Genomic DNA, 11923 nt, shown 5'->3' with positions numbered 1-11923 from the left:
CAGGGCGGGGGGCCACAGGACGGGGGCCACAGGGCGGGGGCCACAGGGCGGGGGGCCACAGGGCGGGGGCCACAGGGCGGGGGGCCACAGGGCGGGGGGCCACAGGGCGGGGCCACAGGGCGGGGGGCCACAGGGCGGGGGCCACAGGGCGGGGGCCACAGGGCGGGGGGCCACAGGGCGGGGGCCACAGGGCGGGGGACCCAGGGTGCCTTAGTGGGGGAGAGACATGGTCCTGTCACTGCCTGGCTGTCTGTCCTCTGACAGGCGTTCCAAGGGTCATCCTTAATCATGTTTGGACATGTCTGCGCATGAGTGGAGGGTGACCGGTCATACACACACACACACTAACCGACTCAAACATGCATACACACGCACACACACACCTTCGTGCTCATTAAGGGATTCCCAGAGTGCAGCAGAGGAGCAGAGTTGCTGTGGGAACACACCATCATCAGCCGAGCTGAACACACACACACACACTATTTTAATCTGCCTGAACAGAGTACCACCTCTTTTTGCCTCTCTCATTGGAAGGTTTTTAACACGAATTACTGCAAGAGAAAAGATTTAAGAAATGACCAGGCAGTGTCCAAATCTTCCATTAACAGCAATGCTATCTCAAGGATATCGCTCTCTACCCGTCTTTAAAATCATCCCTCACTTTTTAAACCCCCCTCCCTTCCACCCCCCCTCTCTCAGTTTCCCTGCCAGTAATGAAAGAGTATCTTAAAGGAGAATAATATGAAATAAACACTTTGGGGTGCTTCTGTGTCTGGCCAGGAGCCATGCAGTCCATTAACTGACCTACAGATGGCTAGCTAACCTGGACACACACACACAGAAGGTACACTTGCACACATGCTCAGGCACATGCACACACTTGTGCTCACCAAAGACACACACACAGCCCAGTGATTACTGTAAGTGATGAGGAGGGGGAGAGGGAGAGAGGGAGAGAGAGAGAGAGAGAAGTGAGGAGAATGTTGGAGAGAAATGATCTTCGCTCTCTCACCTCTCAACCTTGACCTCTGATGTCACAGCTCTGACTGTGAAGTGGAAGCTGTCAGCTGACAGGCCTCCAACCACCACAATGCTCCTCTGTGAGAGACGCACAATCCACAAAGCCTCCGCACAGAGAGGAGCACACCCTTCAGCACGCAGGGCCTTCTCTGATCAGGCTGGCAGCAGAGATCGCTCGTACTGTATGTGGATGGAGAACACACCCATAACACTCTTCAAGGATACGGAATGAGAGAGTGGACCAAACAGGCCCTGTGTTGCTGAATGATGTCGATTGTTGTCAAAGACTCCCCTCCGAGACTCACGTGCAACACTGGTGGTGGTGGTATGGTCTGTGTGTTAACAGACATGGCCGCCCAGACAGACAGACAGACAGACAGACAGACAGACAGGACAACACTGGTGATGGTGGTATGGTCTGTATGTTAACAGACATGGCCGCCCAGACAGACAGACAGACAGACAGGACAACACTGGTGATGGTGGTATGGTCTGTGTGTTAACAGACATGGCCGCCCAGACAGACAGACAGACAGGACAGATACTATAGATAGATTGATAAATAGTCAGATGACACAGCCTGATCATTTCTGGGCAAATACAAAAACTATTTTGTAAACAAATGAAATTGGTTATAATTTCATGTCATTTGAGAATGTATGTGTGTGTTTGTACCTTGAATGCATTAAGGAATCCTAATAGCTTTTAAATAGCTTCTAAATCTACCCAAGTGCCTTGTTTAGAAGAGGCAGTATCTAGCAAGCTTTGCCAAACCCCAACTTGCCTATTTGATCCTTTAGAGAGAGAGAGATGCCTGTATTTTACTCTGCAGTATGAATACTAAAAATACCCATTTTAGCATAGGCCTACACTTTACAACAGTAGGCAGCAAAGAATCCATGACAACTATTGTGTCCAATACTTGAATCAATGCTGCAACCTTGAGCATGTCCATTAGCCTCTTCCTCTGATTAGACATGAACAGAATCGTATTTACAAGGGGCTATTGCCTTCTCTGAAACAGGCCCGTGAACAAGTGAATTCATGTCTGATTTGACTTGTACAAGTTCAGTTCAGTTAGAGGACATATTTGCCTCAGTGCGTAATGACTTCTGCAGTCTTTCCCCTTGTTTATTTCGCCTCCAGTAATGTTTCCTCTGGCCTGCCTTGTTCCTCCCCCCTCCGGTGTGTCGAGAGCGGGGTGTGTGAATGTGCGCGTTTAGCCTGCAGGCAAGTTTCCTTGTCGCTGTTAAAGAGTTCCTTCTGGCCCGTTTCCTCGCCGGGGTACACGGAAGCGAACACAACTACCCCCTCTGATCTTTCTCTCTCTGGGATCTCCAACCCACCAAAATATCCCTCACCGCACCGATGTAAGTGCATGCCTGTGAATGAATGTGCGAAAGACGGAGGACACTGGCGAACTCAAGGCTGCGAAGTTTAGTTTAGGAGGCGCCGGACTATATTGTCAATGCAGACAGAAGGCTGAAGTATGTGGAATATTTCTTGTGGAATTACCAAAGTGGATTTACTCGCCATAAAGCGATAAGAAGTTGGCGCCCTCGCTGACGAGTGACCGTGAACAGGACTATAACAACCTGCTGTCAGTCAGCCCTCAGTCTAACGGTGTCAGCGCGCTCTTTGCTTGGAGACAAGTTGCCCGTTTTCCTCCGCTTCACAAACCAGTCTCGATAAATAATGTAAATAGTAAGAAAGTGTATCCATCTTTTCGGGATATTCAAAACAACTTAAGTCGCAATTAAAGTTTCAGAGTTAGTCTAGTGTGTGGAAACTCACACGTTTCTGTATTGCAGGCTTGCATTTTGAGAGTGCACTGTTAAAATCCAACTTGTGGGATGAAAGGATCGGAATTACTGGTGCGCGTAGTTGCGCTCCTAGTACTGGTGGGGCTGGGTAACTCAAACGGGAGATCACGAGCTCAGGTGGTCAACGCCAAAGTCATGAGATCCAACATCAGGCGCGACGGTGAGTGTGTTGACAACGATGTGATGTGGTGGTGTTTTGTATTTCAAATCATTTGGCTGGTTATTGGGGTGAATTAAGGCCTACTACTATTTAAGAAAACAGATAATTGTTGTTGTGATGTTTTCAAGTAGTTTTCATTGTGTTGACAGATGACGTCTGGTAAGAGCACTTCCTGTGTGAAACTGTGTCTGACTGTGGTGACATGAGTTAGTACTTCTTTGTGTCTAAGAGAAAGCAAGGGATGAGAGTTTAGGAAGGAAAAGGGGAGGGAGGGAAGGGAAAGGAGTGTGTGGAAGTCAAATTAAGAAGGGGGGGGGGGTCCAAATGATCTAACTGACCTGAGGTGGTCTAATGTCTGGCTGGAAGGCCGGGACAGGGATCCACTTCCAGCTACCTCACAGTGACTAGAGAACACCTCCACACACACACACACACACACACACACACTTGTGCCTGGCTGACTTTGGCAGCAAAACATAAAAATACCACAGTATCACATTCTCATGTGGACTGGCTCACCACACACCTGTGTGTGTGTGTGTGTGTGTGTGTGTGTGTTGGGGAGCAGGTGTGTTAACCTCTATTTAGAGTCAGGAGGAGGTTGTTGGAGGCCAGGGGCTCTTAGACCCATCCTCTGTTCTCTCTGTTTCTCACAAGTTTCCTGTATTGTATTTTCTCTCTCTCCCTCTCTCTCTCCCTCTCTGTCTCTCCCTCTCACCCTCTCTCTCTCCCTGTGTCTCTCTCCCGTTACTAATTTACTTTCCTTCTTTTTATTTTTCTCGTTTCTGTTTGTCCCTTCGTTTCTTGCCATTTTCTGTTTTTCTATTGCATTCCCATGCTGCCCCCTTTCTTTCTCTCTCTCTTTCTCTCTCTCTCTCTTTCTCTCTCTCTCTCTCTCTCTCTTTATCTCTCTCTACCCCTCCCTCTCAGACCGACCATCTGGAGTCTGGGGAGTGGTTGGGTATTCAGTGGTATTTATGAGAGCAGATATTATTGTGTTCATTTACTTAAGGGGGATTATTGTGTGATTGATTGCTGCCCCTGGATGTCAGTGTGTGTGTGTGTGTGTGACCTGTTTACTAACAGATCCCTGGGATGAATTAGCTCTAACGGTTTGCTGTTTAATTGATCACAGGTGATACAGCTGTGTGTATGTATGTGTGTGTGTGTGTGTGTGTGTGTGTGTGTGTGTGTGTGTGTGTGTGTGTGTGTGTGTATGTATGTATGTGTGTGTGTGTGTGTGTGTGCGCGCGTGTGCGTACAGGTGCAGTAGTCTTGACGAAGTTCAAGTTGATATAGTCTCCTTGACTTTGAACAAACACATCATTTGTAATGCCCTGTGTGTTCTGGCATGGTCTGTCTTACTGCACAGAGAGGAATTCCCCCAAAACTTTCTCCTGTTTGTGTAGTGCTTCAAGCAACAGAAGAGCATGTGTGTTTGTGTGTGTGTGTTTGTGTGTGTAAGCAGGATTTGGCCCCTCTGATCTTCAAAACTAACCACTTTTACTCCGAAGACAGGATGATATATTGAAAGCTTACATCATTGTCCGTTACTGAGACACACGCACATGTTGCATCATTTCACAACTGCATGTGAAAGGTGAATACTTTGAGTACTGGGAAGATTTGGGTGTATTGTATCACTTCAGTGTTGATTCTGGGATTAACCACAGTTATGCGAAAGGAACTGTCTCTCTCTCACTCACACTCACATGAAAAACACATGTAGCTGTATGTGAAACCCACATAAGAGACAACATGGATGAGTGACAGATCCTCTCCATCTTGTTATTCCTCCTCACTGTCTCTCTGCTTCTTCCATATAAACCACCATCTTCCTCACTTCCTGTCCAACCCACTACTTCCTGTCTGTCGCTGGTCCGCTCTACTTTCTCTTTCTTATTTCTTGTTCCATCAATGCTCTTTTTCTATTTTTAATAAAATTCTGCTTCCACTGTGGGTCTCACAGCCAATCTAATGTGGCAAAGAGTGTTTGCTTTGAACACAGAGATGCACGGCCACATGCACACCTAACACACGCACACACACAAACACGCCCAGCAGGCTTTGCCGACTATAAGAATGCAGGGAGTGTGTGATGTCATTGGCCTTGGCTCAGGCTGCCTGTGACCTTGCCTCTCACAAGGGATACACACACACCCAAACCCACACACTTTCTGACCATTCGGGGCCTTAATCTAAACTTGAGATTTCTACTTGCGATTCCAATTTTCATGCAAATTGCCCATTGACATTTACATGCAAGTTGGAGTGGGGGTTCAGATCGGAGATTGGGCTTCAGCCACGGAGCATTGCTTGATCCTCACACCCCAGACACTGCCTGTTCAGCAGACAGGACGCGTGGGGGGGGGGGGGGTCTCTCCACAAGAGAGCAGAACAAGGCTTAGCCTACACGGGATTCATCTACTTTATGTTCTAATGCTGTTATAACAAAAGGCAACAGACAAGGGGACAGACAAGGGGACAGACACAGCAGCTTCTGTCTGCGTAGATGTCCGGTTCCCTGGTAGTGTGTGGCGTCTCCAAGTTGTTGGGGTAGTTCTGTCCTCATTACAGGATCCCCCTCCCAGGGAACCCAAAAATGACTAACACACACACACACACACATTTACTGTGCTAAAATGAAATGAGCCACCCCACCCCTAGACTTTGGCAGACTCCTTTTCCTCTCCTCCGTGGAGACAATTGAAGGGGGGGGCGGGGTTGCGAGGTGGGGGGGGTCCGCCAAGAGAGACCAAGGAGGGTGGTGTAAGCACTGAGTCATGGAACCGGGGGTGGGGGGGAAGGAGGAGAGGAGGAGTGGGTGAGTTCAGAACGCTCCGTCATCCCTGGGCTGGTGCCCATCTGACAGACCAACAAGACTCTGGGAGAGGAGAGGGAGCGAGAAGAGGGAGCGAGAAGAGGGAGCGAGAAGAGGGAGCGAGAAGAGGGAGCGAGAAGAGGGAGGATGAGGGGAGAATGGGGGGAAAGCGAGAGAGGAAGGGGAAGGGGCGATAAGGAAGGTTGGGGGGAAAAGTGAGTCGACGACGTTTGGCTTGTCCCTCAATTTGAAACCTTGACGGAATGCAGCGGAAGAATTGCTGACGAACGGGAATTAAGAGTATAGGGAGAGAGGGAAGGTGGGAGGGATGGAGGGAGGGGAGGTGGGAGGGAAGGCGGGAGGGAGGGGAGATGGGAGGGAAGGCGGGAGGGAGGGAGGGGAGGGAAGGGGTAGAAAGGCTGTCTCTCACTTTGAGACCTTGACAGAAATAAAGCTGACATGACTCAGGACTAACTGCATAAAGAACAAGAGAAACTGCTGATGGTGTGTGTGTGTGTGTGCGTGTGTGTCGAGGATATAGAAATGGTGATGAATGTAGCGATGTTCTCAGGACTGGAGGCAGAAGGCAGAACGACAGAGGAAGGAGGTGATGGGGGGAACCTGACAAACGACAGGAATGACACAGTGAGGGAGATGAGAGCAGGCACCAGGCCCTACAGAGACCAACGTCACCGCTGTGAGGAAGCGATAACACACAGCTCCGAGTGTGTGAGTGTGTGTGTGTTTGACTAATACGCAAGCTCTGAATTGGAGTGTGAGACTGATGTCTTTGTGACTTTAACAAAGGAGTTGTGCTACACAGATGAAAGAGGCCTCTTAGCCTGTCAAACACATTGCTATTTTCCCTATCTCCCTATTTTCCCCCTCCATCTCTCTTCCTCCATTTTTCTCCTGGTCTATCCTTCCCTCTTTCCCCCACTGTATTAATCTTTGTTCCCTTCCTTCCACAGCATTTCTCTCGTTTTATTGTGTCATCCTTTCACAGATACATCTAGAGAGAGAAAATTGTGCTTAACTCTATCGTCTGTAACTGAATAATTGATCCCATTAGTAGCAATGGGGTCAGACAGTCGAGCTGAATACTTCACCCCAAAACCTGACACAAACACGCACACACACACACACACACACACACACACACACACACACACACACACACAACCTAAAGGAGTGGGACAGGGAACACAGACTCTGTGCGTCACACAGCTGATGTGAAACAGAGAGGCAGAGAGCAGATAATGTGCAGATGGACGGTTGTCAAAACATCAGCATCTGTTAGACATCAGGATACCACACACACACACACACACACACACACACACACACACACACACACACACACACACACACACACACACACACACACACACACACACACACAGAGAGAGAGAGGCTACTCTTGATCAGGCTTAATGCCAGCTGCAGTGCAGAAGGTGTGTGTGGAGGGAGGCAGGGAAGAAGGAAGGGTGTGTGTGTGTGTTTGGTGCAGGGCTAATTGATTGTCCTCGTCAGCCCTGCTGTTTAAACTGCAAAAGCTGTTGGCAGGAGACAACAGTTGCTCTAACAAGCTAGTCACACAAATGAGCAACACACCTTCCCCCTTTTCAGAAGTTTACCTGGTCATTAGGTTTCAGGGGCAGCCTGCTAAAGATGTTATGATGTAATTGAGTATATCACTGTTAGTGAGTTTGACAAAAAGCAATGACAAGGTGAGATCTCAAAGGTATGGTTAATTATTGGTTTGGGTAGCACATACATTAGATGCCTGTATTCAGCTCAATCAATAGTATTGAACTGAGTTCTGTTGTCTACAGACTCAAGATATAGTGTGGCACAGTTACAAACACACACATGGATGGTGTTGATGTAGAATTGTCAACACACTCACTCTGACAACCGGAAGGTTACACAGGGACAAGTGCAGCCTATTCTCGATTCTCCTCCTTCTCCCATCTAACTCTCCTCCTCCCTGGGCACTCAAGCGCTTCTCTCTCTCTGTTTCTCTCTCGTTCTCATCCTTTCTTCCCTCCTCTTTCTTTTTTTTATTTCTTTATCTATCTATCTACTATGGAACTTTGTTTCTCTCTCTCTTTGTGTCTTCCTCTATTTCTCTCTTCTTCTGTTTACTCTTTTCAGTTTTTCTGGGGAATTTGTTTTTCATTTAGTTTATTTACAGAGATGGATCGCCTTGTCAGCTGACGGCCCTTTGAGGCTCCTCCTTCCTCCTGTGTGTGTGTGTGTGTGTGTGAGGGGGGCATGTCTGCTGTGTGTGTGTGTGTGTGTGTGTGAGGAGGGCATGTCTGCTGTGTGTGTGGGTGTGTGTATGAGGGGGGCATGTCTGCTGTGTGTGTGTGTGTGAGGAGGGCATGTCTTTGGCAAAAGATGCACACCTTTGATAATGCAGATTCCTCTCCCTTCTTGCGCACACACACACGTATACACACACTCTGTCAGAGCCACACTGTCTCCCTCTCACACCCACCCTCTCTCACACAAGAATGCACACACTCCTCTCACATATATTCACGTTGGTATTCAGTTCCGTGTAGCTACAGTGTCTTGCAGCGGACACTAAAGAGTTGCTGTGTTACAGTAGTCTGCATTGATTATGTACTTTGTCCTCTCAGCCCTCTGCCTGCCAGCCTCTGCTTTACAGAGCATCTTAATAGGTGCTGTTCTGTGTGTCTGTGTGTGTCCTGTGTGTGTGTGTGTGTCCTGTGTGTGTGTGTCCTGTGTGTGTGTCCTGTGTGTGTGTGTGTGTCCTGTGTGTGTGTGTCCTGTGTGTGTGTCCTGTGTGTGTGTGTGTGTCTTGTGTGTGTGTGTGTGTGTGTGTGTCCTGTGTGTGTGTCCTGTGTGTGTGTGTGTGTGTCCTGTGTGTGTGTGTGTGTCCTGTGTGTGTGTGTGTGTCCTGTGTGTGTCTTGTGTGTGTGTGTCCTGTGCGTGTGTGTCCTGTGTGTGTTGGTGGACGTGTGTGTGTGCTAGCAAGCAAGACTGCAAGTGTGTATGTGCCTAGTAGTGTGTGTGTGACTGTGTGTGTGAGACGCAGCCTGCCAAAGACAGTCGGGTCATGTCTCTGATGAGCTGGCCAGAGTGCTGAGTCAGCCAGGGTGGTCTCTGCATTATTCAGCACACGTAGCCAAGGTGCTAAAGAGGAGGACATAACAGGCGAGGGGGAAGGCAGCCCAGTTAGCCTAGCGAGCTAAAGGAACCTGCACAGGTCAAGGCTGAATACTAATGTGCTAGCTTAGGGACTTCTCTGGGACATGTCAGAGGTGGAAGGCCATTAGCATAGCCTGCTAAACAGATAAGGTTGAAGAAGAGAGTAGATGCCAGATAGCAAAATACCTTAAAATGACTTAATATAAGAAAGGTGTTAAAAACCTGTCTGTATATCGGCTTCAATTTTCACACAGATTTAAGTTGACCTTGTCTTATTGACACTGACTGACGGCATGTTCTGCTAGGAGAGCAACCGCTAACAAAAGCCATCCGAATTGTTTTCTTTCGAGTTAGCCGTGAGTGCCGTCTGCCAGCGTGTCAACTGTTGATGAGTCAGAGAGTCCAAGTAGAACCTGGGACTAATCACCAGGGTGATCGCCACGGCAACCAGCGGGAGAGCACGGGCTCCTCTGCTGACGACGAGACGTCGACATCTGCTCTGACAGAGATGATAATAAGGAGCCGATAATGAAAGCGAATGAGTTCAAGCAGCTTCTGTGGAAATGGACACACACACACACAAACACACACACAGTAATTCAGTAACTCGGTAATTACAAGCCTTCTTTATGTATGAGGGTAAGTCTGAGATGCTGTTTGTTGTATGGAGCGTTTGATGTGTGAAATTTCACCCTGTTGTCTTGGGACTTGTTTCCTTCCTCCACACTTGAGTTATTCTAGGGCTTTCTAACTCTTACGCCCTCCCACTTGCCCTGTCTTTCACTTTCCCTCTGTCTCTTTCTCTCTTTCACCCCACCCACCCACTCTCTCTCTCTCTCTGTCTGTCTGTCTCTCTGTCTGTCTCTCTCTCTCTGTCTGTCTGTCTGTCTGTTTCTGTCTGTCTGTCTTTGTGTATCTGAGTGTATGAACTCTGTATTAGCTCTGTAAACATGTAAACAGCCTTTTAGCCATGCCTTGTGTTTGTGTAACCCTCTCACTGTCCGTGTCACAGGACAAGCTTTGGCTCCGCTTCAAAGGAGCGCACAAACACACACACACACACACATCCCCCTCCGTGGCAGGGACGGAGCAGGCATCACACCCTGCAGCGGGGGGGATTATTCTAAAATTGCTCCTTGGCGGGAGGTTACAGGGACAAGCGATGAGTTTGACTCCCGTTGTCTTGAGTACAGTACATACTGTAGTAAAGGAGTGTGTGTGTGTGTGTGTCAGTTTTCACATGTTCCAGTTGGAGTGTGAATTGACGTCCCTTATCCCCCCAACCTCACTGGCTAAGGGAAGTGTTGAGCAGTGAAAGTGTGTGTGGTACAGAGAGACTGAGTGCAGGGGACCAGTGTATGTGGACTGTTCCATCCCCTTGCATACATCTGACTTGTATAATTCATAAAGATGTACATCCTCTGCATTTCTCTGTGGAACTGCTAATGCACTGGACATCCCTGTTTCTCTTTCACACTCTGGTGCTCTGTCACTCTCCCTCTCTCCCTGTCAATTTAATAGTTAATGTGCTGAAGTGGGATTTGAAAAGACTTTTGGAATGCAAACTATCCTCTATTTCAACAAAAGATGAGAGAGGGAGAAGAAATAGGAAATATAGGAAGGAGGGAGGAAGGAGGGAGTGAGGGGGGAGGAGAAGGGGGGAGGAGAAGGGAGGGAGGGGGGAGGAGAAGGGAGGAAGGAGTGATGGGGAGGAGAAGGGAGGAAGGAGGGAGGGGGGAGGGAGGAGAAGGGAGGAAGGAGGGAGGGGGGAGAAGGGAGGAAGGAGGGAGGGGGGAGGAGGAGGGAGGATAAAGTACGAGTTGTGGGGGGGAGAAACTATGCTGACCTAAGCTGACACCCTTCAGCATGCGAAAGACCCCTGGGGAGGAAATGCAGGGGCAAGAAGTGTGTGTCATTGTGTATGTGTGTGTTGGTGTGCGTCTTAGTGTGTTTGTTCCATGTTATCTGTTCGTGCTTCTCTGTGTGTGCATAAGTATGGCTTTATCTTTCAAACAGGACAGGGCTGAAATATTTAAAACCCAACTGTCATCAGTGTAGCTAAAACACAGACCTAGCACAAGCCTTGGACACACACACACACACACACACACACACGCACATACACACACACACACGCACAGCCTTGATCCTGACATCTAGCCTCAGGGAAGGGTTTTAGTTGGTCCACAAGGGAAACCACATCAGAGCCAACCGAGGTCACACACACACACATACACACTGTTCAACAGTGTTATTCTGCTAATATATAGTCGAGATGACAGCAAAAATGGTCTTTATTCATATCCTCCCAGATATTAGACACAACCAGGGATATTAGAGGCTGGTCGTGCTTTTGCATTGGTACTGGTCAGAAGGCTAGTTCCTGGAGAGGGAGTGCAGGCTGTAGAAGGTCTCCGACAGGGACAGAGCAGGAAGGCAAAGAGAGCCACAACACATTTACATTTCATATTACTTTTACTCACTAGTTTAAAATGTACTTCATGGAATAACACACACACACGCACTGTACTCCTCAAGTCTGGTAAGCGACTGGGTTCTGTGACGGTGTGATTTTCACTTGACACAGAAATAGAACACTTATCGCTGAAGAACATTACACCGTGTTTCTGAGGTGGGATAACCAGGTGCCGAAGAAAGTGAGCCTCAAAACACACACACAAACACACACAAACACACCATGCCTTTCACACTGACAGACGCACTAGAATGACAAGTACAAACACACACACACACACCCACGCACTCCTCTTCCTGCTATTGTCAATCACAGTTATGTAAGTGTCAGAAGTCAGATCAGTTTAATTAGCGCTGACAGACAGTGTGTCTAATTTCAGCCGTGACTCACTCACAGTGCTGTTGCTATCACATCACTGACAAGAGGTAGATCTGAGAAGAGTT

The 11923-nt window shown here is 48.4% G+C and overlaps 1 protein-coding gene across 2 annotated transcripts in view; it reads left to right on the top strand.

Moving 5' to 3' along the window:
* Window positions 1-2241: 2241 nt before the first annotated feature.
* Window positions 2242-11923, top strand: part of pdgfd (platelet derived growth factor d) — a 26984-nt gene continuing 17302 nt past the window's right edge. For both annotated transcript variants that reach the window (XM_067245835.1, XM_067245834.1), the window contains exon 1: window positions 2242-3003. In XM_067245835.1, the coding sequence (XP_067101936.1) occupies window positions 2874-3003 (130 nt within the window). In that variant the 5' untranslated portion in view covers window positions 2242-2873. The remainder of the gene's footprint in view (window positions 3004-11923) is intronic.

The sequence above is a fragment of the Osmerus mordax genome, chromosome 11 (genome assembly GCF_038355195.1).
Source record: "Osmerus mordax isolate fOsmMor3 chromosome 11, fOsmMor3.pri, whole genome shotgun sequence".
Taxonomy (NCBI): Eukaryota; Metazoa; Chordata; class Actinopteri; order Osmeriformes; family Osmeridae; genus Osmerus; species Osmerus mordax.
Note: the sequence above shows the minus strand (reverse complement) of the source record. Positions and strands in the feature narration are given on the sequence as shown.